General features: G+C 38.6%; 1 protein-coding gene across 8 annotated transcripts in view; it reads right to left on the minus strand.

The window, feature by feature from the left end:
• Window positions 1-25,479, minus strand: part of LOC111254977 (uncharacterized) — a 144,198-nt gene that overhangs the window by 90,857 nt on the left and 27,862 nt on the right. For all 8 annotated transcript variants that reach the window (XR_015317636.1, XR_015317635.1, XM_086975611.1 and 5 more), the window contains 5 exons: window positions 25,151-25,400; window positions 21,098-21,321; window positions 17,025-17,129; window positions 10,676-10,917; window positions 2,625-2,842 (listed from right to left, as the gene is read on the minus strand). Coding sequence is in view for 6 of the 8 variants with exons in the window: in XM_086975611.1 (XP_086831737.1) it covers window positions 2,625-2,842; window positions 10,676-10,917; window positions 17,025-17,129; window positions 21,098-21,321; window positions 25,151-25,400 (1,039 nt within the window). In the remaining 2 variants the exon portion in view is untranslated. The remainder of the gene's footprint in view (window positions 1-2,624; window positions 2,843-10,675; window positions 10,918-17,024; window positions 17,130-21,097; window positions 21,322-25,150; window positions 25,401-25,479) is intronic.

Raw genomic sequence — 25,479 nt, forward strand, 5'->3', positions numbered from 1 at the left:
ACGCGGATATCTTGCCACGAAGGCAGTGGTATCGCAGTACCCTGCGCTGCACCTACTGCTTTTGAAGAAGAGTTTACGGCGAGCACTAATTTATAGACTAGAGAGCTATCGAAAGGATCAACAAGAACGGTTGCTAGAGAAGACACGGTTGCGGTTATACGGCTAGAAAGCTATAGTCTCAGCCAAAGTAAGCGTTTAATGTTAGCAGCCAAGTAATGTCTTAGATGTATGCTGATTGGTCAAGACTTCACCAAGGACCGTCTGTTCTGCGTAGATATATGGATTGGCAAATGCTTGCACTATGCCACATACATTGAAACTTTGAAATACAAAAAACGATGCCCATCAGCGAAAGACCCCGGGAAAAAACTCTGGCTCTAACTCAATCCACAATGAGCATTTACAAGAGGCTTTCTTCCGAACTCGATATTAACCAGCCCTTTTAACGCTCGTCTAACGGATGGCCGTGTTCCGTTATAATGGCAAAAGCTTTGCTATCAATGTCCGGAAGAAATTTTCCGGACGACGGGGAACTGTTATAAAATTTTATCTCACCCTTCACAGATCTCCTCTGGCCATATCTTCAGTTCTTGGACATCATTTCAGAAAAACAGCAGGCCTTTCAGCTGCAGTACTCTGCTAGTTCAATTCTTTTTGCAACCTATTCAGCGACATTACTGGTAGTCCGCATTTATACTTGTACGAAATATTCATTTACTTGCAAGCCGCACTCGACATATCCCATCGAAATGCTGCGGTTAAATTAAGTCGTAGCGGACGATGGGGTTGGTAATCTTGACCCTTTTAAACAAAACACATGGTGGCCTAAAGTGAAAAATCTACGTTCTCTGTTATCAAAAGTTCTCAGCGGCCTACGAAGCCAAAAAAACGAATACGGGCTAAAAGGGGTAACAGAGACCCACATTTTTACAAGGTTGGTGCGATGACCAATTCAGCTTGGAAAGACGATGAAGGAACCAACGGCGAGGCTTAGTTTGATATGCTATGCGTACACTATTAGTGCCGGATGCATTCATGTTCAAAGATATCAGCTCACTCAAAGTGAAGCGTTCGAGACGGCATTGGAAAGGCCTTCACTCTGCTGGTTGCGACACGCATCTTCAGTTGAAACTGGTTAAAAAAAATCACAAATCGTCGAAAGATGCAAACAGCAAGACTGGTCGCGGGATGAGGATATCCCGCTTGATTAGCGTGACTGAATAATACGAACTGAATAAGATTGTAAATAAATATTCTACTACGGCTGACTGCCAGCCGATAAGAAAGATTAACCTCTTCAGATCTCATTTTGCGAATATCTAATAAATCAATTTGATGTTTTGCCTTTGACTAAACAGTTCCATCCAACTGTCTTCACAAACTAACGTAACTACCAAGGCATTTTTTTCATCTTCTGGTTTTTCGTTCACACTTAAACAATTTTAGTACGGAAATGTGTTCTCACGCCATCACCTAAAAAAATGATATACCTAATGGGTTAATTGTGTTAGTTTGTTTCTTATTTCGGAAGATTGCTGCCCGTGTTTAGGGTTGCCAAACAAAACCCTGTTGCCCTTTTAGCCTTTTCCTCAACATATGTATACTGCCATGTGTCTGGTGGTTTGTGACTCTGCTTCAGTTAGCCTGTTTTTACTGTTACACCGGCACTCGGTGGTTCCACTAACTGAGCGTCCTCGTGACTTCGCTGACGTGCTTTTCGATACAAAATCTTCTTAGATATTTTTTCGATATCGCTCACCGTCGATGTTGACAGGCTTACCATCACCGAGACTTTTTGAGCGTGTGAACATGTATGTAATCACTATTGAACCATTTGCACTTTGCTTTAATCTGTAGCTAACTAGGTATTTAAGTTGTAGCACATAACAATCTATATTTTTACTTGTGTCGCTATTGAATGCTCTCTGACCCATCGAAGAATAGGAATTTGTGGGCGCGGGTAGCATTTCCTTTTAATTAATTTATGTGGAAAAACCTTTCGGACATGTGACCTAGGATTTATCCTCAGTTCAGTGGAGTTACACAACGTAAACAAAATGATAGTGACCGATAGTTAACGCTGGGTTAAAAACCTTTTCCTTTTAAAAGGCTTCTCAAACCTTATCTATTTTTACTATGATTTCTAATGAACGCACTTCGTCTGCGCTGCCCCTTGGTTCTGGTTTAAGAATAAGGAATTTTGGAAAGATGACCGCATGCAAGATACACAACAACTTATAGTAGCCTATTCGAAAATTCATTAGTTTAAATGTAAGTCATAATTATTCAACCGCTCAAACTTCAATATTGTTATATATACTTCAATAACAAATATTCAAAGAAATGTGTACAAAATGTTGAAATAATGAATGAAAAACAGTGGAAGCTTTCAAGTCGACAAATAAGATGCCGTTAGTACTAGTAGGGGGTAGTGTAATTAAGGGAATAAACATTTATTGTTAGGGGCTGGAAAAATTGGATTTCAGGACAAATCCGCTAAAAATATCCTATTTACTCTGAGGTAGTTCAAATATGTTTGAATAGGCTACTTGAGCCCAACAGTTTAAAATTATGACAAGCGCATTATGACAGAATTAATTTTTAAGCTTCCTATTAATACTCACCGATCAATTCATAAAACGCAGCCCTGACCTGAGGCCTAGAATCGGTGAAGAAGCATTCGGAAAATTTCTCTATAAATGACGACAGAGTAACGACTTTGCACTCAATTAAAGTACGAACACCATCCAAACACAGCGGAAATATAGCCGTCATTTCCGGCGATCGGACAGTCATCAACCGGCACAACCACGGAAGCATATCACAGCCGTGTAACCATGGGCTGAAATAAATAGCAACGGTGGACTGAGTACAATTTTTCAGAAGTTCCAACTTTAGACAATAATGATTTACAAACCGAATACAGTTTGTATGAAAGTTTATATATATATATATATATATATATGTATATATGTATGACATTTCGCGCACTGGGAAGAGTGAACAGCATTAAAAAGATTGATGGCAATTATTGAAGAACTATCTGATTCGTTGTCAGCTTATAGACCTTTATCTTAACGTTAAGAAAATGTATTTTACGTCATTGCCAATACTGGATAAGCACGCGGCACGACTTTTTAATGTCAAAGGCATTTACAAAGTTTTCATCCCTAATTAGTAAATTTGAGAGCTGCCTGAGAACTAGGCATGACATTCATTTTGCATCATTCAATGAAAAAAACTTTGTGTGCACACTAGAAACTCTTTGTTCGGCTATGGAAATATGCAGACCCAAGCCAACATCTGCAGAGGATAATGCGTTAAGTACGTAATTCAATGATACATTTATTCCTAGACATTTGAAAACAGGAAAAAATGGATCAAGGAAAAAGGAGTTCTAGAGATACATGCAGTAAAAGCAGTGAATCTTTTCAAGAACCTATGTGGCTGTTCGAACAAGCTGCATGCAATGAATGCAATGTGTGCTAGGACTTCTGATTACCGGTACCCTGGCCGCATCTGCCGGGATTGCACTGCACGTTTCGAAGTCAACTCTACTTGGAGTGCTTGATAAATAGACTAGCACGAAGCCGTAACGTTCTTCTAAGAATACCTAAGCTAGAGCGTCCGATTTTCAACCTCTAGCAGCAATAAAGAAGCTCTATAATAACGTCTTAGCTTTAAAAAGGGCACGCTGTTCGTCGGACTGCTGTTCCACGCATATTGGTTTCGATCAGCATTAAGGATACTCCGGTAAAGAGGAGAACCACGGCCATTGATACGAGCTCAATGGTTACACATTTCTCAAGAATTACTTTACAAGCAAAAATGATTTCACCTTTAATATATTTCGTTACGATACTGATCGACTTGGCTTTCTACAAAGCCATGACCGTAACTCGTATAATGCCAAATGCAATCAGAAAAACTGCAAATTGCTAAAGGAGCTAGCAGGACACAAATGAAAATCGAAGTCTGCTTTTTCGGATCCCGCATTTTATCCCGCACTAGGAGATATAATAGCTGTGAAAACGAAGTTGAAGGACGTCAACTGTAACTGTTACGTGTCTGTACGAAGTTTAATAACTGTCAAAATTCGAAATCTATGAATGAAAAAACGATGATCCGTCTCGATGAAAAAACCAAATCCGTCTCCTACATGTTATGTCTTCTAAGAAGAACTGTATTGTATATGTATGTGTATATATATATCAATAAAATAAACACATAAGTGACATAGATACATTCATACAAATATGATGAACTAATGCAACGCGTGCTTTTGGTCTTTTACGTGAGGCCAATATAACGATTTTATAATTATGTTTTTAAAACTTTAATGTTTTTATGGTAACTGGTATAATACATTCTAGTATTTTTTTTCTACGAGGAAAGGTGAGCTTAGACAGCATAGAAGCACGAGCTTTGTGTGATTATCCACTAACGCTTACAGTAAGGTATTTACAACGTTTTGCAGTTTTGTTCAATGTGGGATATACCATATAATGACTATTGCCATGTGCCGACTTGCGAAGCTGATATTTTGCAGACGTGTTATCCAAACCATCTCGAACCTATCACATAAATTAGAACCGTATGGGTTTTGTTCTGTTATCGGCTGAAACCAGGAGCGGTTCTGAGAGATCATAACATTCAAACCTTCAACTACCCTTCGTCAGAGAATAGATCCATGTTTTAAAATCCACCCAAACACTGCATAAAGGACGTCTGCAACTACCTGCATAAGCTATATAGAATAGCTTTATTGCGTACATTTAAATGGAAAGGATAATTGTTAAAAATCATGGTCGTCCTACTGATACTCGTGGAAAGCTCCTGCATTAAGCTATATGCTAAAATAGGAAAAACTCGATTTTAACTTTTTTTTGTTCCTATATATATTTAGCAGCACGTATGTTGGGTTGTCGAAAAGTACGGACCATTTTCAAACTAAAATTGAAATAGGTTCTATTTATATTTCTAACTATCATTAATTCAATATACGCTACTTTGACCGATGACTTTTTGCCGTTTTTCTGGTATCACTCTAATCTCATTAGTGTTGAATTCCCATGCTTTCTTGATGAAAAAGTATGACAAGTAGCTAAATTAGGGTTATTAAGGGGGCTCAGCAGAGACGAAACAGATGACCTGGTGGGAAGGGATTATAACCTTCCCATTCAAGTTCTCTCAATTTTTGCCGAGTAGCTAAATATTTATGTTGTCTAGCATAGACGACGCTTTTTTTGTTTGGTAGTTCCGGTAGCATTCTTTCCAATTCCTTGTTGTAATCTTCACAGCTGTCTATCCATGCGATGGCAACATAAAATGCAACGTTCCGTTCTACCAATTCTACCAAGTGCATAACATCACCTCCTTTGGCGTCAGTTTGAACTTCGCCACGATATGTGTTTTTTTTTTTCTTTATTGTACCTGATGCACTTGTCATCATCACCCATGACCAACTGCTTTGAAAATAGTTTAATTTCATTGTATTTGTATACAGTTACGCAGATGGAAAGGCCACCGAGTAAGTTCTTTTACGTCAATTCGTGTCGCAGCCAAACATCGAATTTTATCTCGTAGCCAGCTTTCTTCAAAAAGTTTAAGACTATTTGGTGTAGAATATTTAGTTACTTGCCGGTGGTCCTGCTCCACCTTCGCACATCAACTTTTTGGTCAACCACTACAAGGAGCGTTTTTCACATGGAAATTTCCATGTGATTTTTTCTGATAATGCTTGTAAAAACGGTTAATGCTTTTTGGACAACACAATATGATCACACTGAATCGGTGTATTTTCTTATTAGGGTTTCTAATTCCTTATTGCCTCAATAAAAACAACTCTTTGAAGCTACCGTACCATATATGCGTAGGCGTCTTGTTTGCTTTTCCTTTTAACACGTGACACCAAGTTCTGCGTAGGCAGAAAAACAAATCATCAGATTCTGTTTAACCTTTCTGTCTGAAACGCTTTGCTGAAATATAAACAAGAATCTGAGAATGTCAGTTTCGCCGATCGAATGCCATGACCTGCCAATCGTACCATGATGAACCACCTCATTCACGTGCACATCACTCGTTTTATGGCCATTTTCACTTCGCAGCAAAGTTCTATACATTTCGAGCTATCATTTAGGCGTAGTCGTATGGAATATCACCTCGCTGATTACGTCTGAGGTTCGGCTATTCAAACAAGCGACTCACAAAATCTAACTCTAAATTGGTGGGATCCGTCCGCAAGATTTCGAAGAATAATTGCTTCGTAATTGTCGAAGCTTTCCAATTTTTTACTACGCTAAGATTATTCCTATTTGGTAATTGATGAACTGTTAAACCAGCTTGAAATAACAATGCTTGAAAAAAACATAAGGTAGGTTTTTTTCGATAGTTATCGATAAAGCATATCCTGCAACGCTGTAGAAAAAAAGCACAAAGTTATGTTTTTTTCGCTAAAAAAGACGAGGCATCAGGGCACTACGTGGTAACTAGGTATATTTTACAATAAGCAATGATTCTAAGTCGCCTAATCGCTAAAAATATAACGTATGAAATTTCTGCGTATAAATTTAGATACGTTTTCAAGGCGAAAGCCTACATTGCGGATGCATGAAATGGCGCAATGTGTGTGTGAATATTGTGGGCACATTACAAACATGTGAGACTCTTCCTCTAATGGTAACTCAGTAGTCACTAGTGTGACGGTAAATAAAAAGAAAACATTAGCGTCTTTTCTTTAAAGACAATCACTGCCTGCGCTTCAACTGTAGACCTACCTTTACGCCTTCTTTCTCATAATAACATATAGGTATATATAGAATAGCTTTTGCCAAATGCTCTCGTGCCGGACAAACCACTACCAAACTCATAACACTAAATATAAAATAATATATAATATAAATTAAATTAACACACGGCTCTGATTGTTTGTTTTAATTTACATAGGTTGCTAATATGTGTGTGTATCTCCTCGCAGTAGATGTAAATAATCTTATTTTGACTAACTAAATGAGGCTAGCAAGCACTATACAAGGTATCGTTTAATGTTGAATAAATCCAAGTTGGCCGCCAGCAGCTGCGTTGTTCATTATATTTAGTGGCAGCCAAGCGTCCACTGAAAACAAAATAGAACAGATGGACAGCAATGTTGAGAGTCTACTGCATGCGGAAACAGCACGTCGGCTAGCACAAGGCAGATATCTGGACGTGTGTAACGGGGATATGACGGAAGCGGGCGTCACGCTCGAGACCTTCGTCGCTTGTTTACCCGAACATCGGTTTCTACCGTCCAGGCTGGTTAGATTACTACCTTCTGCGGACGGCCTGATGGTGCTAGGGGCGGTTCTCATGTTTATCAAGTATGAGCGGAACAAAGCGTTTTCGTCGTCGGCGGCAAGCTCAATAATGCGTAAATCTAAGAATTGGATTAAAAGGTTTAGAAGAGATGAAGTTTAAGGCATAAAGTTAATTCGAGAAAGGTTCAGCATTTCTCAGACACACTCTAATTATTGTTGTGAAGTCATTGCAAATATACATGCGCTGAACATGACGACACAAATAATCCATCCGGGTACCATATTACCCTTGAATGTGCTGCACACAGGCCTTTTTTCCAGCCGGTGCATATGCATTACCGTACAGCGTCGTGAGCCTGTATACATAAGTAGCACTTAACATCAAAGTGCTACTTACAAACTTAGAAAACCATCCCGTTCGGATAAAAAATCGTACGAACGTACGTTGACATCAGGTCCATTGTGCCCTGCTAGAATCAGCCAAATAAATTATCTTTCTTCTCGACGGCAAAACAACACGGTCGCTTATTAAGCTTTTAGTGGCGATACGTACATGCATCTTTTCGGGGAGCCGGAACAAAATCACCCATACCGATTTTGTACCGTATACCTCTATGACCGCCAATCGACGCTCAGCTGCGACGCATCGCACCCTTGATGTAGATCATAATGGATTCGAGTTATGCTTCGCGATGGGTATATATAGCCTCGCCTATGCGCTCGCCATGTTCCAGAGGTTCATGGAGTCATCCGGATTCTGACATATCAGACATAGCTTTCGTCTGTTTCGAAGCACTTGTATACACATTTCCACACACACAGTATGCTCTTTCTCAACCCCGGAAATGGTGTACTTGTGTTACAGGCCAACAAGACTTCCCTGGACCCCCAAGATATCCTGGAATGGTTCGTTTGCAACGATTAAGGACTTGCTTTTGTTTTTTACTACCGATCTATATGAGACTCTGCCAGACCATGAACCAGCTTCACGCCGCATTGTTTGCGACGGCTATCACGATAAAGCTACCCAGATGCAGAGGGCCAAGATGATATTTAACTATCTCGTGCTACTTGCAGTATATTCTAGAGACAGACGCCATGTAACCAGACTGTTAAAAACCGTGCTGATTCAAGTACGAGCAGAATGTCGCATAGGCTAGGCGACACCGACGCCAGGAGTTATTACTCCAAGGTAAGTAGTATGGACCATCGATAAGGTTGTATTAGTTTTGGCGAAATAGCGTGTTTCAAAGTGGTCACCGATAGCATTGCAATAAAGTGTCTAAAGGGTGAAGTGAACCTCTGCCTAAAATAAAGCGAACCTCTACCTAAAATAAAATGAACCTCTGCTTACAATTGACCTAATATCTGCAGAATCTTGGAAATTAACTTTGAAGTCGCCGATAAGAGGAGTATCGCTAGCATGAACGTGAGTATGCAGTCAGCTATGACAGCATACTCACGTACGTTGGTACAGAACGATGGCCTGGATGTGAACAGGATGCGGAAAGTACAGAAAAATTATTCTCGCCTGCACAGGTGTCACCAGGTGAGAAAAGGACCGGAGTTCGCGTCCCGGTCAAGGATGGCCTGGCATGCGGAAAGCTTAAATGCACGATTCTCGTCTGCGTACGTGTGACCAAGTGAAAAGGGATCTCGCGTCCCGGCATGCGTGCTGAAGGATAGTCTGGCGGCGTGCAGAATCAATAGGAAAGTCGTACTGTTCCACGCCCCCTGAAAATAGCACCATTCTGCTGAAATAGCACACGTTGGCCTTCGGAACACGTTATAAGAAATGTAGGAGTGTTTTTCCCCTGAAACGTGCTGAAGTCGCTGGTATGCATGATGGTGGCCTGGTGTAAGATTTGACAACTGTGAAACCAGGTTCCAGAGGGCACCCGGTGCCGGCTTCGGAACGAAGGTGAGCGTACTTGATGGACTTTTTCGGGTGACAGGTCTTCCCATATTTTGATAATGGTCGATTATTTATTATTTACTCGAAACCTGCAATTCGCGCCCTGAAAGCTGCCATGCTCTTCCGGGGGTTTGGTACAGCCTCTACATGACCTAACTTACATCGCGGAAGATCACTAAGCAAAATCAGATGGATTACGTCAAGGCGGCTAATAGGCATTCCCTGGCAGATAGTCCAGATTGCGGCGTGCAGACTCGGTTTCCTTGTGTTAAGAAACTTAGGCTTTCCTAGACCACTGGCCCAAGTGGCATTTTACTTTGGCAAAACCATAAGCGAGAACTTTAAAAAGACGCTTTTTGGGCTTCCTTTAGGCTACTGAGAAAGAAAGCTCTCCACGTGCGAGAACGCTAGGCGATGCAACGCCATGGAGCTGCGCAGGCGCGGAATCCCTACAGGTACTGATGAGGGTTTTCGCACAGCAGGCATTTTAAGATAACGCAGTGGTGGGGATGAGGGTCGGATGGGCGATGCTGGGACTGTCCAAAAAGCTGCTATCGCTTTACAATGGACACTGCGCGGTCGCTATCAAAAATGTGTCCGCAGCACTAGACTTTAATCAGTGAATTTTTATCATACTCGCAAATCGTACTTTTGTACAGTACTCGTAAGTACAACTTTTTAAGTACTTGCTAAAAAAAGTAGTTAGTTGTAAAAAATAAAAGCGCATATATTTTTGTGTGCATATGGCTTAACGGCGTACAAAACGACAATACAAATAGATTTATTCTTCATGGCATTGTTTTTTGGAAATAAAAATATTTGCACCGTTTTCTCATGTGTCCTACGCTCTGTTTTTACACAATTATATATATATATATATATATATTATATATATATATATTATATATATATATATATATAGAAATTACACAATCGGGGGGGGGGGGGAGAAACCGAGGAAACAAGGAAAGATGAATTCTACTTAAATCTTCGGTAATAATAAAAAATTTGGATTTAGAAAACGTGAATATATATCTACGCATCTGAAGAAGATACGTTTATATTTATTCACGGATATATTTTTTACTTATATATATAAGCAGGAAAGTTTGTCTTCAGCTGGAATCTCTTACAGTAGCGGAAAATATATAAATTATCGCAAGAAGACAAATTCAACTATATAATATGTCTGTAGCAAGGACACCCTAATATAATTTCTCCTACAAAACTTTGTGAGAATATTATAAACTAAAACATACTCTAAAGTCACTAAAAGTATGGTTATAACCTGATATTATAGACATACTAAATTGCACAATTAAATTTACTGTTGATTGCAATACTATGCGCATCTCCTGTTACCTTCACAGATGTGAAATAAAAACTTTTCTAATGCGAAAAAAAACTGTGCAGTGTTTTTTGATTCACTCTGTATATACATTTGGTGCCTAGCGAAAGACCTCACCTGTGTTGTATGACGGTTTTTATTGCCTGAGCTTTTGCAACAGCAAGCGCCAAGCTAGGCTGAACATCCTCAGAGCCACTACTGATCACACGGAGCAAGGTAGGTAGTATTAAAGCATTATGACGCACGTACAAGCGTGAAAGCAAAACGACGGCTAAACTCGAGAGTGAGACTGCAGAAGCTCCCGATACACCGCCACTCCACATGGCAATAAGCATATTGCGGATCAATACAGCAGACATCTGTGTAGAACCATACAATGCACATATATATTATATATAGAACAAAATTTCGATATCGGCCAAATAATATGGAGGGACTTTGAAATTTGATAACTTTTACACTAGGCGAGTGATCATTTTTTAACATGTATCAGCGGTACTATATCTTTTACACACCCGCCCCAGCGCTCTGACATTCCTTGAACAGCCATGTACCTACTATTGGGGTTATCATATGTAATTTACTGTCAATAGCTTTTTCGAAGGTGAAATATACTTTCCGATTAATTGTCGTCTTGAGGGCTAAAAACTTTACAATTACACAGATTTATATAGGTTTGAGGATAATGTTGTATGTTCCTTTCCTCAAGCCAGGAAATAATTGAAACATCGCGATGAGTTCGGGCGTCGTCATCAAGTAACCAGACTGTGTGCCTTTGATTGCCGTGCTAACGGTCCATGAGTTTTTTTGAAAAACTCGACGTAGCTGGCTGCATTCAGTGTTTAATCTATGGTGGTAGATGTGTACTAGCAGATGCCTCTAATGTTCGTTGCAAATACTGCCATCATTTTACGTCCAAACCTATTTGGCACTGCCATTAAACTCGACTTCTCCCCAAAGCGACGCTATTCTCTTTCCTGGTTCCCTTCCGGCTGGAGGTAGAAATTGAACGATGTTTCGTTTATGCCGATCCAATGCTCCGCAATGAATCCAAAGCTCTGCAAATCGCACGTGTAATGTACAGCATACATTTTCAAATGGCCTGGAATCAATATACGAGGCGGCTCATTTTTACTCTGTTCCCGCATTTTTAGCGTTTAGCTCCACAACACGTCACATGTGTTGTGTCGGTTCCAATTTCGACCAACAGAGACCTTGAGCCCAAGCTTTGATTTTATCAAAATTTCCTTGGTTGCAGCGATGCGTTTTTGTCCTTTGGGTACCAACATCTGGTTCGTTCCTCGCCAGTTCTCAACACTACAGTCTCTATTTTTGTAAAGTTTGCATTATCCACGTACCGTACTTTCGCTTAAGGCCTATTTGGCTTATGTTTTCACTAAAACTTCAGTAATATTGCGCAGCGCTGTGGTTTTCCAGACATAAAATCCTGACCATTAGGCGTTGAGTTTTAAGATTAAAGATGTTTTTTTTCTGAATTAATTTTTCTGAATGGAATAAATTCCATCGTCTTTATTAGCTAATATTTTTGAAGACTAAAGAAATTACCAGCCAAATTTCATCTGCTGGCGACGCGTATTTAAAAAGTTATACAGTTTCAAAGTGCATCAGATTCGCTTGTAACAGCTTAATAAATCTTATATTTTTATATTTAAGTGTATATAGATTTCGAGATTGATTTATTAAGGGATGACAAAGTTCGGCGAAAGAAACATTTTCAAGGAAGCTCCGAAATGTTACTTTGTTACTATATGCCGCTGTTTATGAGATGAGATGACCTTTCTTTAAATAACGTCCTCAAGTTATTCATATTTGCTTTTAGCGCTCCTGCACCCTCTCCCCTCCTCCTCCCCCCACGCCGATTTTGATAATTTCCTTAAGCAATTTGCAACCGCTGCCTTTTTTCTTTGGTATTAAGCTGATGTAAACGTTAGCAGCCGTTATTTGCAACGTTTTATGGGTCTGCCACGTTACTTGCTCGGGTCGGACACTTTTGAACGTCTTTCAATTTTGTAATCTATTCGACTTTGTTAGGAGATGCCAAATTAATTAAATTTAATTTACGTGAACAGACATTATATTAAAGCTTTTTACTGTGCCATAGCTAACGTGTTCCACAGGAAAGTATTGGTGCCAGACTATTTCAGCCTTCAGATAAAATAGAATTTTATCTACAAGTAAAACCAATAGCGCGTGTCAGTTGGAGAGGGAAAAGCTGCTTTGCACTTGTTGTCTGACATCCCTATTGGTCTGCTATCTAGAGTAATGCCTATATTTAAAGACAATGTATAGCGTAACCTTAACCTAAATTGAAATCTACTCTCGGTTGAGATCTTTTGTCCCAGAAAAGTATACCGCACTACGAATCAACTGATGCCAGAGAATGTATCAATGCTGGCCATAAAATACGTCTGGAATGAAAAAACGCATCATTGATAGAACAGTTTTTGCAGACTGGACAAAAAAACTACCTAAATCGTGAAAATCATGATGATTGTCAGAGACGGGTTAGTCTTAATTATGCTTAAACATTTGCATCTTTACGGCATAAGCGCCAAGTGCAGGCCAAATTTTTTCGTTCTAAACGGAAAACTAACGAAAGTTCAGTACCATTAGATGTACAAAAATTATTAGTATCACTTGCAAATCTGCCGACAGCAAAAAGGAAGATACTATTGCAATAAGATATATTAACCCAGTCCAGGCTGATCAATTAATGACGGTTTAAGTAACAAAGTTTATCCCCCATCATTAAAAAAAGCTTATGGGTTACAAGTTTTTCATATCATCCCCTAAAATGCTATTCTATTTTATCTGCAAAGCGAACTTATTTTTTCTTCAAAAACTAGCGAAAATCAATTTTTCGGCTCATATATCATCACTGCCATCCCCTCATACTATCAACTTTGTTTGTTAATATAATTTTTAAGGGTAGGTTAGCTCATAATCCAATTGTAGCTCCGAAATTTACTTTATATCGATAGATTGTTTTTAGTTTATGGTTGCCTCACCTTGCAAATAGATTGAGCTAATGACAATTTTATACGTCTGCTGCAAAGGTTGTCTGACCGCCTAGTAACGCTTCTCAAAAAGCTGAATAATAAATGAAGGCTGCGGTTTCCTATTACTTGAAAGGATGATTTTTGACTTTTGCATGAAATTGTCAAGAAGCGCAATGAACTTTATCTATAAAATCGAGCATCCTCCAGATCCGAAGTGCCGTTGTTGAACCTCTGAAAATCCTTTCGGCAGTTTCCTCAGACATCAAATCCACGAAATTCAGCATAGCATTTTTTTATATTTATTTACTACTTTATATAAATATTTAGAATTACATTACAAAGATTCTAACCTAAGCAAAAGTTAATATTTAAGACGCATCGATAATGCATTTTTTTCGCCAGAAAATTTTTTCAGTCTGGACCCTTTAGTAGCATTTATTAGTGGGCTTATGGAAGAGAATGCTAGATAAACGTGAAGATCAATTAATTATACATCAACCAAATAGTTTCTATACAAAGGTTTAGAGATTATTAAAAGAGCAATTAAGCACCTCCTCGTATTAGGAATTCTTTTGAATGCCAACAGACAAATCAAGCACCATATAAAACATGATATAGATATGGCTTGCGGCGCACAGACTTCTTCGCTGTCCGCTTTCATAGAAGAAGGCAGTGTCTCAACTTTCTGTGCTAGTATGTACATTTCATATGCGCAGACAAATTTGGAATACCCGTACTTACTTGAGCATCTAAAATAGCGATACTCGTGATGTATTTGTTGAATTTTTAGGCTTAATGATAACCTCTGTACTATCATTCTTTACATCAGGTACAGAGATGCAATTGTCGAAATTAAACGTATTGAGTACCGAAGGCATCATCGGTATTTAATAAACGTTAACATTCAACATATGTACATGTTGCCCTACACCAACACGGCAGCTCTTCACATCTCAACGACTGGCTGAGTTTATGATCTGGTTTTTTAGTTGTAGGGTATAGCTTATATTAAGTAGATTAAATTAGCACCAACATCGTGTTGGTGCTAATTTAAGAAAAAAAAAAGGTAGAAGCACAAGAACAGTACACGACACAAAGCTAACTACGAGCTGAGGAAAAACGCCTTGGCTTCATCACATCTAGCAGACAAGTTCTTTATGTTAATTTCGGTGGCTGAATCATAGCTAGCATAGTAGTGTCATGATATCTAATTATCTACAGAGACTTGCCTGCTTCCCTTTTAATTTTTTTTTACATTTTAGGCGTGAAATATATAATCCCCGAAAATTAAAAAATTCGTAAACTGTATGCGACTTACTTTAAATAATACGGTCCCTTTAAAATTGTTGAACGCTGAATTTTACAGCGAGCAACAAGTCAGATTTCTAAATTATATGGGTGACCTAAATGTACCCTAATACAGTTGAAAGTGGTCCATTTATACCCTTCATAATGCCATCTCAATTGGAGGTCCTGGAGCTATAATTCAAACTAAATTTAATTAAGTCACTAATAGCACACAAGCTTACAGCGCTTTTTTTTCGCTATTTTAACACCGGGACTTTATTTGAATATTTATAGCAACTTAGTCATTTTTGACTGATACAGTATTGTAAACCGTATCTTTAGAACTACAGAGAGGAACAGAAATGTGCACAACTAGATTATCAATTCTATGCAGAATTGAACTAAACGCTATTAATCTACAGTAAAATCTTCAAACTAAAATATTTATAAATGAAGTAGGGAAAAAAGCCGATGTATGTACTTCAAAGCGACTTTTAACTTCGGTTCATGAGCGATCGTGCCAACCAAATTGCTTAAGAAGGGGTCTTAACAAAAGTACTGCAAAACTGCTGGATACCTTCAACGACGATGGCGTGGAATTGAGCAAATAACAGGTTTAACACAAAACCTAAATCAATTTCTCTTCTCTCTCTCTCTCTCTCTCTCTCTCTCTCTCTCTCTCTCCATCAGTAGTCTCCCTCGCAAATACAAAAATGACGTCCCAACATAAAGACCACCTCATATGGGGCTGGTTTCGTAATATTAGGAATAAGTCACCATCACTTGCAGCCGGCATAATCTGACTGCCTGCGTAATCAAAGCTAGCCTGCAACTACAAATCAACTCAAGCTAAGGCCAAGGTCATAAAGTATAAAAAAAATCGCCTCTAATAATTCCTTAGAGCATGTTTAAAACTTGTTAGCTTTATCGTGACATTACTATGAAATTCGTTCGCAAAGAAGATAGCAAAAAAAGCTTTGAAAAGGCTGAAGCGCGGTCAAATATTGGGCTTAAACAGTGCACCGAACGCCTCGTACAGAATCCCAGTCGTCCAAGAGCTAAGTCGAGATCTGAGTCTTGGGTGGTTCTTGAACATAGTCCTAGGGTTGCACTCGTCGACTTACAATCGCAACGAAAAATAGACCTTACTATACATCAAAAAGCTGCATCTAATCTTCCATACATATTTTAAACCCGTAGATGTAACGATGCAATTCGTGTAAAATAATGATCATCATCTGTTCTCTCCTGTTACCCAACATATATCTGGGTCTATGCAAATGTCTAATAGATTTGTAAGGTCCATAAAGTATGTTCATTTTGAATCTCTATTGAACGTATTTAATAGAATACCACGCACCTTTATTCATCACCAGTTTACAAATATGTCTACAAATTAGCAACGCTAGCGGGCTGTACCCGATGAGAGTCGGTGAGCAAGTAGGACGAAACTGATATAAGGATACGTCATTCTAAAAGCTGCAGCCACTCAGTCCTCTAATATTTGACAATAAAATGGACTTCTTGGCCTTATTCTAGGACCCAATGTCAAATACTGAACTGCATACATTTAAATAAGAGTGTACGATAAGTAACAGTAAGTATAGCAATAATGCTGTAATATGATTAATATATTCGTAAGACGCACGAATTGTTATATAAATAAAAAAATACCACTAAAAGATTTTGTCCTATATAAATATCTCAACGCTGATTCGATATCCAGCTTACATAGTCTCGTGCAAGCCTCAACCCACAGTTATCGAATAAACTATGTTAATTGATACCTAGTTACCTGACGCGCGATTTCTCACAATTTCTATGTTGTCCGGATTTTCTTCTCAGTTAACAGTTAGTGTCATGGAATTCTATGCTCAGTAAGCAGCTCTCTCTCTCTCTCTCTCTCTCTCTCTATATATATATATATATATATATATAGGCGGATTTATGATGAGAAGTTTTGTTATACTTCATAAAAAACTGGCACGCTTTAACCCTCATGAGCTCACGGACATGCTAAAGAGAGCTGCGTCTTGTTAATGGTATAATTAATACAATGTGATTGAATTATTTTTATATGGATCATATCTGAGATGAATGTTTTGATTTGTTCCTCTACGCTTCGTTTACTCAACTTAAGTAAGCAAACGTCAACTCACCTTACTGGTAGCTATATGAGGTAACGATTCCAAGAGAGAAAAAATATTTTTCGGAAACATTTCTGCATCAAGACGCATACCGATCGCGAAGAACGCCAGGCAAGACTGAAAAATAAAATATCCTTAATTATGCTCTAAAATAGCATAGAAATTAATATTTGACTCTTTTTTTTGGGGTTAATTTAAAACGCATGTTTAGATCACTTAACCTATGCAATTACTGTACACTTAATTTTTCAAGCTATTTAGAGACTAAGAACAAGTAATATTGTACAATAAACCAGGTTGTATGGTTAACACCGCCTGAAGCAGTAGTTGACTCTAAGTCTCTTAGTTTCATTTCCTATTTCATGTTATTAGAAATAACATGAAATAGGAAATGAAAGGATTTAGAATAGTGTCCACAAAATTCTTTTGCTGTTAATTTGAAGGAAACAATTTTGGATCGTTGAAATCAGCTATACCGAGAGCGATATGCCTTTTATGAATCCATAGTGCCCTTCAGCTGAGATATCTTTAAATGACTGCTATAGGGCAATTCAGCTGCGGGACAATAGTTACCACTAATAGAGTACGAATCGTTTCAAAAGTGATAGCTGAAAAATAGCCGAAACGTCTCCCGAGATCTATAATAATATAAACATAATATAACAGTTCCAAAAGAGTTAAAACTACTGATGGAGTACTGTTAAGAATATAACTACATCTTGCAGGAAGCAGGCTATTCTTTTGAATAAACATTTTTGAAAAAAAGCTTTATAGTTATAAACTATAAATAGGCGGCTGTTCGCGATAGGACGTAAAGACAAATTCAAATAATTTTTAAAGTGTACCTTTACTGTCAAGCAGATGGCTGCGGCACTAGAGGCTCAGCCAAAAGGTTTTTTCGACAGTTCGCAGTCGATTCCGAAATGAAACAGTTAACTTGGGAGTTCCGTTGGACAAAACGACCCTTTCTTAACGAATTCGATCTCTTATATTGTTTAATGTCTAGAACATTTCTTACCAACCCATGTTCCGAGCGTGCATGTTACCCAGGCACGATAACTTCCGCAGTGACCCAGTCAGTGGGTTTATTCTAACCTATGCACCTTGAGCTTCTCAGACTGGACACTAACGCGCTTCACTTGGAACAATAAGTTCAATTCTGTATTTTCAGCTATTCGTGGCGAACTTTCTAGTTAGTAGCGATTACCAAGCGAATGCAGCTCCAAGTTGCCGTGCTGCGTCAAGAGGTAACGGGCGTCTGTTCTCTAATTTCCATTACTTCCTGACGAGGTATACGACAGAGGTAAACCAAATTAGATTCAACTTTTTAACCACGATTTGCACGTATTTGAAATGTCGGTCGCTTGGAGTGGATACGTAGTAATTCCCTTTGTTTCCAGCACTATTACCGGGACCTGCATTGGCTGTCCTGTGTACAGAAGCTTTTAACGTACATAACATCATCTGGCTCTGACCGCCATTCATGGTTGTCGTAATGCTCGTTGAACCGCGCTTCTGTCTCGATTGTGCTCGTTCCGCTAAATCCAGCTTCTTCGAAGCAAGACCACGTCGTCTGAATCAGAAGAAGTTTAGTGGTACATATCCATGAACGTCTACAGAACGTTTCACGCAGCTCCTCCAATCCATGCCTAAAGGAGGCTACGAACACCTCAGCTTAACTGTTCGACTGGTCGGCATAAAAAAGGGATGAATGAAAAATTGACGATACGCACGAGCTTCGGCATAGCGAAGCGATAATGCGATAGCCTTTCTTTAATACGTCCATTTAATTGATCCGTTGTATGCTCGTAGGGACGAAAATCATGGAAGATGTGTGCGTATGCAAGTAGTTGATTTAAATAAATGGTAGAACACCTCTGCTTTCTGTTGAGCACCTATCATCTCATACTGGTGCCGCGAGACCGTCCTTCCTTGTAATGTAATGTAAGCGTCGAACTTTGTTTAATCCTTTATGCCTGCGATAATTTACTTGCTAAGCGTCGTTGTCGCAATAAAGTCTTCTTTATTCTTCATTGAAGACTCTGTTCACACTTACGTTTCCCGTAATATTGAGCCAGTTGTGAAGGCGATCTATGCAGGTAACGACCAGCTTGAAGGTTTTAGGGATGAGAAGCAAAACGTGATAAAAAAAAACTATTACATTGTAGTGTATCCCAATATTCATCATAAGACCACTTAATACTTACTCTCTAATAATCGCAGCCGTAACTTCAACATTGCAAAAAGAGTTTCCCTACCCCGTCCATTTGGTATTAAATATGCATCTAATTTCGCATCTCCTAACTACAGTATTTGGCATCTAAACCAACTAAATATTACAAAATATAATTGAGACAGTAATGAAAATATAAGCTTTCTGAAAAACAAGCCCAAAAGGCATTAGTTTAGAAGGCGTAAATGCTTTCTTCTTAGGTAGCATCAATACAGCAGCTCAGAAAGCTTCGTTTCACGGCGACGAATTTCTGTCGTCTCGTTATTATAAACGTAGCAGCTCATTAAGAAAAGGGAACGTTGGACGATGTGAGCATTCGATTAAAGGTATAAACCCTCGCATCATCGCTGTTTTCAAGGTCATAGGAAGCAGGGACCACCCGACATACAACGCAATGACACCCGTGAATTACGTAATGAGTCAATACATATCGGTTGGTTATTAGTTTTTCAGACGGAAAATATGGAATATCGGTACACATATTTCACTTACTAGATCGGCTGGAATAATAGCAATGGACTTTTTCGTCCGTGCAAGAACACCACCTCCTTTACTGACACAATTTTGCCCAAAACGAGAAGATGCCGTTTTCGGATAACTTTTTTTGAGATCCCTGCTTACCTATTTCTAATACAGTAATACAGATTATATGGACGCTGCTTGTTCCAACATAGAAATAGGGCTGATCATGGGCTTCTTCTCATCTAACTAGAGACTATGTATCAAAACGAAAACACTTTAGAATATTTGCTTCACTAACAGGCCGTGACCTGGTCTGTTTGACCTGAGTTGTCGAAAATTCGAAATGTTGATTCCAGTTATTTAGCCAGTTCGCACTTATCTAACGATCTAATTCAATCAAGGGTACCTTCAGTATAGCTTGAAACTAACTAGAGAGATGTTCCATGCCATCTCACCCCCTGTCTTACTTAAAGGCCGATTTGTCGACTGCAAGATTTTAGTTGAATTTCCTTTTTCCCGCCCAGTATGAAAACTGATCTTATGCGCCGCAGACTGCTAATCTGCTGGTTTTGTCACTCTTGACTTGACAGGGGATTCAATCCGATTCGGTCGTCATCTTTCTTTTTTGTGCTTTGGTTTAAACAATTTGGTCTCTTATTTGCCATTGTACCCATGCAGTTGACCTTCCACAAGATGTTCCCGTACGCATTCGGAGCGACCGCCCTGCGTCTAGAACGTTTTCACATCAGAAACTATAGCCAGTGGTTTTATCGTAAGACGCGATTCTGTTGCTGATCAAATTATATATATTTGTCGTACGTTCATCAAACCGGCGTTGTTTTTTCCCGAATGACATACACACACGCATAACTAAAAACGGTACAATATATTGAGAGTTTATCTGGTCAGACAATATCTAAGATAATATCTTTACTCCCAATAGCTTTTAATGACTTAGCCTTCATATCGAGTGCCAAGATTTTTCTAGCACTAACTAGCAAAATTAAATGGCCGATTTTGTTGACCTTACCAAGTTCGTCAATATGTTAATACCATATTTAATAGTATTAAGAAAATGTTAGCCCAGTAATGAATCTAGGGATCCGTAAAACCTTTAAGCAGTTACAGCTGTATGCAAACTTAGTAGTTTAAGTTACAATCGTAATGAACTTCACTCTAATAATCACTATTGTTATATAAGTAACAAAGATATAATCCCTGTAAACAGTGGCTTTGGCGTTAGAATGGAGTAAGAATTATTATTTGGGTAATTCTGCCCAATCTAGTTGCTACAATGTAACTAGATACAACGGACATCTTGCTTGACCTATCCCCTAGATTTAATGCGGTGATTAAGGTAAAAGTAAAAGCGATAAATTGGGTAACTCACGTTATTAGAATCAGCGCAACAGAGAGCTTTAAGGATGCGAATCCAAGACGGAAGCTGCGGTCCAGCGCACGCGACCACCTTTCCAGCTACCAGTAGGCCCCGAAGCGAAGACGGAATATTCCTTGGAACTGCTGCTTTTGTCTTTCCATCATCATCATCATACATCATCAATGAGGGTAAAAGATCACTTGGAACTGTGCGTAAAGACTTTGAACACATGAATCCTGGAAAAGTTAATAGTCATTTTTACCACCGTTCACGATCTTTAACGATCAGTACATAGATTACATGACTTTAAGCTAAAAGTTCAATAAATTAAATAAGAGAAAGCGATGTCAAACTACTGTAACGGCTGCTCTGACATTATTTAATATACTTCACTTGCAAAGTGATTTGCGATACACCAGTGCATACAAAATTATAACTTTGGACTACGAATTCGGGAGGGCTGATATATTTAGAAAATGCATTTTACATAGGGCATGCATGAGTATGTCACATAACGGGGCTTGAGCCAGTAGCCCTCGTCTTCTACAGTCAGCAACTTAATCCTTTGCTGTAATGTAGTTTAAATGATGCGTTCCGTCCCCACATTGTAGCTATTCCTTTTTAAGTTCGAGACAAGCCGAAATTCTGTGACAAGCAGTTCTTAAGTCAAGAGTATGTAGTGAGTTAAGAAAAAATGAGTTTAGAGTTTAGCACACAGTGTGCTCTATTTTCTATAGTAAGATACAATGATTCTATAGTTTGGCCAAGGAGTCACGAAACGGAACTGAAGCAATTTCAGCATGGCGCAATTGTCGGAATGCTCGACCACCACAAGCTTCTCGTCTTACTGGTCGCTAATGGAATTATTATTTGATGATAACAAAGGTAAGGAGGAAGAAATAGCGTTGTAAAAAAGTTGGCACAAAAAACTTGTATGTTTGCTGTCACAGAGACTGCGGAAGAAGCCACGTTTGGCGAAATTAGAAAGGTGGTACAAAGATATTTCCACACGAGAAATGAATATCGCCTCGCAGATGTGAGCTTTATTTTTTAATTTTATTTAAAATATTAAATATTTAAACACATTCACGCACTGTTTCAAGGCAGATTTTATCTAACTTTTTATGTATGACCAGTGATTTTAATAGAAATTCATATTGTAAGATAGTAATTACCGAGATAATTTAGAACAGCTTACGTTTGGGGTTATGCCCAACAACCAAAGCTGGGTACCTCGTCGTCCACCGATGCAACAGAAGCGCGAGAAATCATCATCCCGACAGATTAAAGTGCCCTCGTAGTAGATCGATAACAAAAGTTGCAGTTATAATGATCACGACCACGTGCATAAATCCATATTATAATTCTCGTAATAGCCGTAAGCCGTAGCTCGTAAAGGAATCCGTTCATTAATATATGCAAAATTAAACGTACAAAAAGTGGTGATGGAACTACTGGTCAACTCTGGTTGTCGCACGCGAAAGCTTCACAGTGGACGCTGTTGTATTACGAGCATGAAAAAGATGACCCAGCCTGTCGAGAAACCAGACTTCAACGATCAGGATGGTCCTGGAACGTAATCAGCAATAGCATCCTACTCGATCGTTCCCCTTAAACTTTAAAAGATTAATGTGAAAAACCAAGTAGTATAACTAACTAAGATATGAGAGAAATAGCGTTTTCCGAAAAATTGATTCGTAATTCAAGATAGATTTTTTGGCTCCTTTTAGTACTTTCTGTTGCATAGTGGCCGAGAGTATTTTAAGTACTGAGATTGTCGAAGTTTTAAACTTCATACACACTTTACTATATCATACGAGTTTATGTAGTCAAGCGTAACCTAGTATGTGTACGATAAAACCTTCTCTACAAAAAAATTGGGTTGCTAGTAGAAAGATTCAGGTTCTCACCTAATGAAGGCCGTCTGAATAACGATGGTTAAAGGAATAGTGGAATAAATTTCAAGAGCCGGCGTGAATTTAGTCCGGCTATATAACCTTCTGGGAAAGAAAAGGTCTTCGTGTAGCCATATTGAGGAAAAAAGGCGTAGCGTCTTTAATATGAAGATCGTGTCAGACTGAATATAAACCCGAAAACAATATCAGGTGCTCATAGGCTTTTATTAGACGATTATACAGGAGTTCCCATGCTGATCGTGCTCGTCATACCCGCTGGCCTTTACCTCAGCCAAATAAATGAGAGCAAATTCTATACTGACCGTTAGCTATCGGAAAGCACAGCCATCACCCATTAAAAGAGAAGAACTCAACACCAGCTATTCTTTATATCGTTACTGGAGTGGCTTATAATCGATTGATCGAGCAGTATAACAGCATGTGAGGCAATCAAATCATGATATCACAACGATAAAATTAGAAACCATCAGGAGTTATAATAATGATAAAATGGTATAATCACATAATTATTAATTGGATCATTCATCAGGGAGTCATATTTGAATCAGTAACATACAAAAATGACAATTGTAAAAGATCGTAATAGTTGAACAGTAGTGATTCGGCGTGCCAGCTAAGTTAAGTGTGAGTTGAAAGGGCGGAAAATCGTATAGATGAGCTTCGCTCCCTTCGTAGGTCCTACAAACGACCCTACAATTTTTCAGTTCCTTAATTGAATGGTAAGATACGTTACAGAGTAGTTGTGGGTCCTGGTTGCTATAATCTAGATATTTTATTGGCAATATATGTAGTATTGACGCTCAACTTTTTTTTTATCTTTGTATATATATTATGATGTTACGAAAATGTATAAAAACATAGTATTTGAAGCAAACGTAGGCCCCGGCCTCTATTTTTCATTTTTGCTGAAGCTCAAAATATTGTGTACTCCAAGGTTTTTGTATAGTATTCCTATGGATCTCGTTTTAGCAGCTTAGTCGTATGCTTTGTGTATATCAAGATGCATAGTCAGTATGAAGTCTTATTCACCATTTATAAATTCAAGATGCCTTAAACAGCCTTTTCGCATGATCTGCTTGAACCTCTAGTTCATCTGGGTCAGGCAGTGGATCACAAATAGATCTTTCTGGAGTGGCTTCTAAGACCCACTCGTTTGATGAGTGCCGCTTTTATTCGATTTTTTAGAATTACTATATATGTTGTTTTTCTAAATTTTTTTTATATGGCTGATAAATTAACTTCCCCTGCTTGGGCACCGGAGATGGTGTCATGAGAAGGGAATGCTTTGATCTGAGCAAAGGTGCTCGGTTATAAAAGAAATTGATACGCACACAAATAGATGATATTACATTCTTCTGTACTGCCATGCTGAGAGGCCTAGTTGTATAAATGAGAGCCTCACTTGACCTTACTCAACAGGTTACAAAACTTGTGAAACATGCGAATTCCTTTAAAACTGTTTAAGAACGTTTTTAATCAGTTAAGAGATATTCTAAAGGCACTACTAATAACCCATTTTCATTTTATGTCAGTCGTGTAAATTGTGCCCAGACCTCAATATCGGTCCGATCGCTTATCCCAAGCAAAGTGCACTTCAACAATACCCGCTCTGATCATTAGTTTTTAGAAATCTGCCGGTATTGCACTGCTGTGATATTGTCATTGTGCGTTACTCGGTTACATACTATACCATTAGCTTAACACACTTGCCTACTACAACATGGTTTGTAGAATTATCTCTAACTCAACCACTGAGACGGATATATTTATTTTAAAACTGAAGTTCCTTTTTTTTTGTTATATATTTCCCATTAGAAGTCCGTGGTATATATACCAGTTTCGCTTTTGCTGTTTTGCTTTAAATACGTTAAGATGTTTCGCTGCAGAAAAAATAAGGCAAGTAGCGTATTGTTATCCATTCAGTAAATTCTACGTTATTATTGATGACGTTCGACCAAAGCTTTTCATCGGGTAAGTATCAAGTTCGAGATATATTCGATGTATATTAGTCTAAAAATTCCTGTAACAAGTTATATAGCCTATATGCTTAGAAATTTGACTAACCAGCGACTGCATGCATGATAAAACATTTAATAATAGTTCTATATAATATATAAGATAACTCCTATACATCGGGTAAGACACGTACCAACATAGGCATCTTTCGAGTCCCCATAACCTTCGTTTTTTATATCCAAAATAATTTTTCTGGCCGTTGGATGTCCCGCTACAGCTGAGTGACAGAGAGAAAGTGCGAGGTGATGTACTCCTGGTAAAAGCCGTTTATAAAAGAGGATTCGGGCTAGTTCAAGGAGAAGTAGCCCATAGAGACGACCGCAGGTTGTCAGGAGCACACAAAGGAGCAAGGTGACACAAGGGTGGGACGATTGGTCTCCCTCCTGGAATTTGAAAAAGATGAAGTTTTAACGAATTACTTAACTGACATTGTTTCTTTCTATGAGTTTCTGTACAGCTGTC

Source organism: Varroa destructor, unplaced genomic scaffold, assembly GCF_002443255.2.
Source record: "Varroa destructor unplaced genomic scaffold, Vdes_3.0 BEIS01000007.1, whole genome shotgun sequence".
Classification (NCBI taxonomy): Eukaryota; Metazoa; Arthropoda; class Arachnida; order Mesostigmata; family Varroidae; genus Varroa; species Varroa destructor.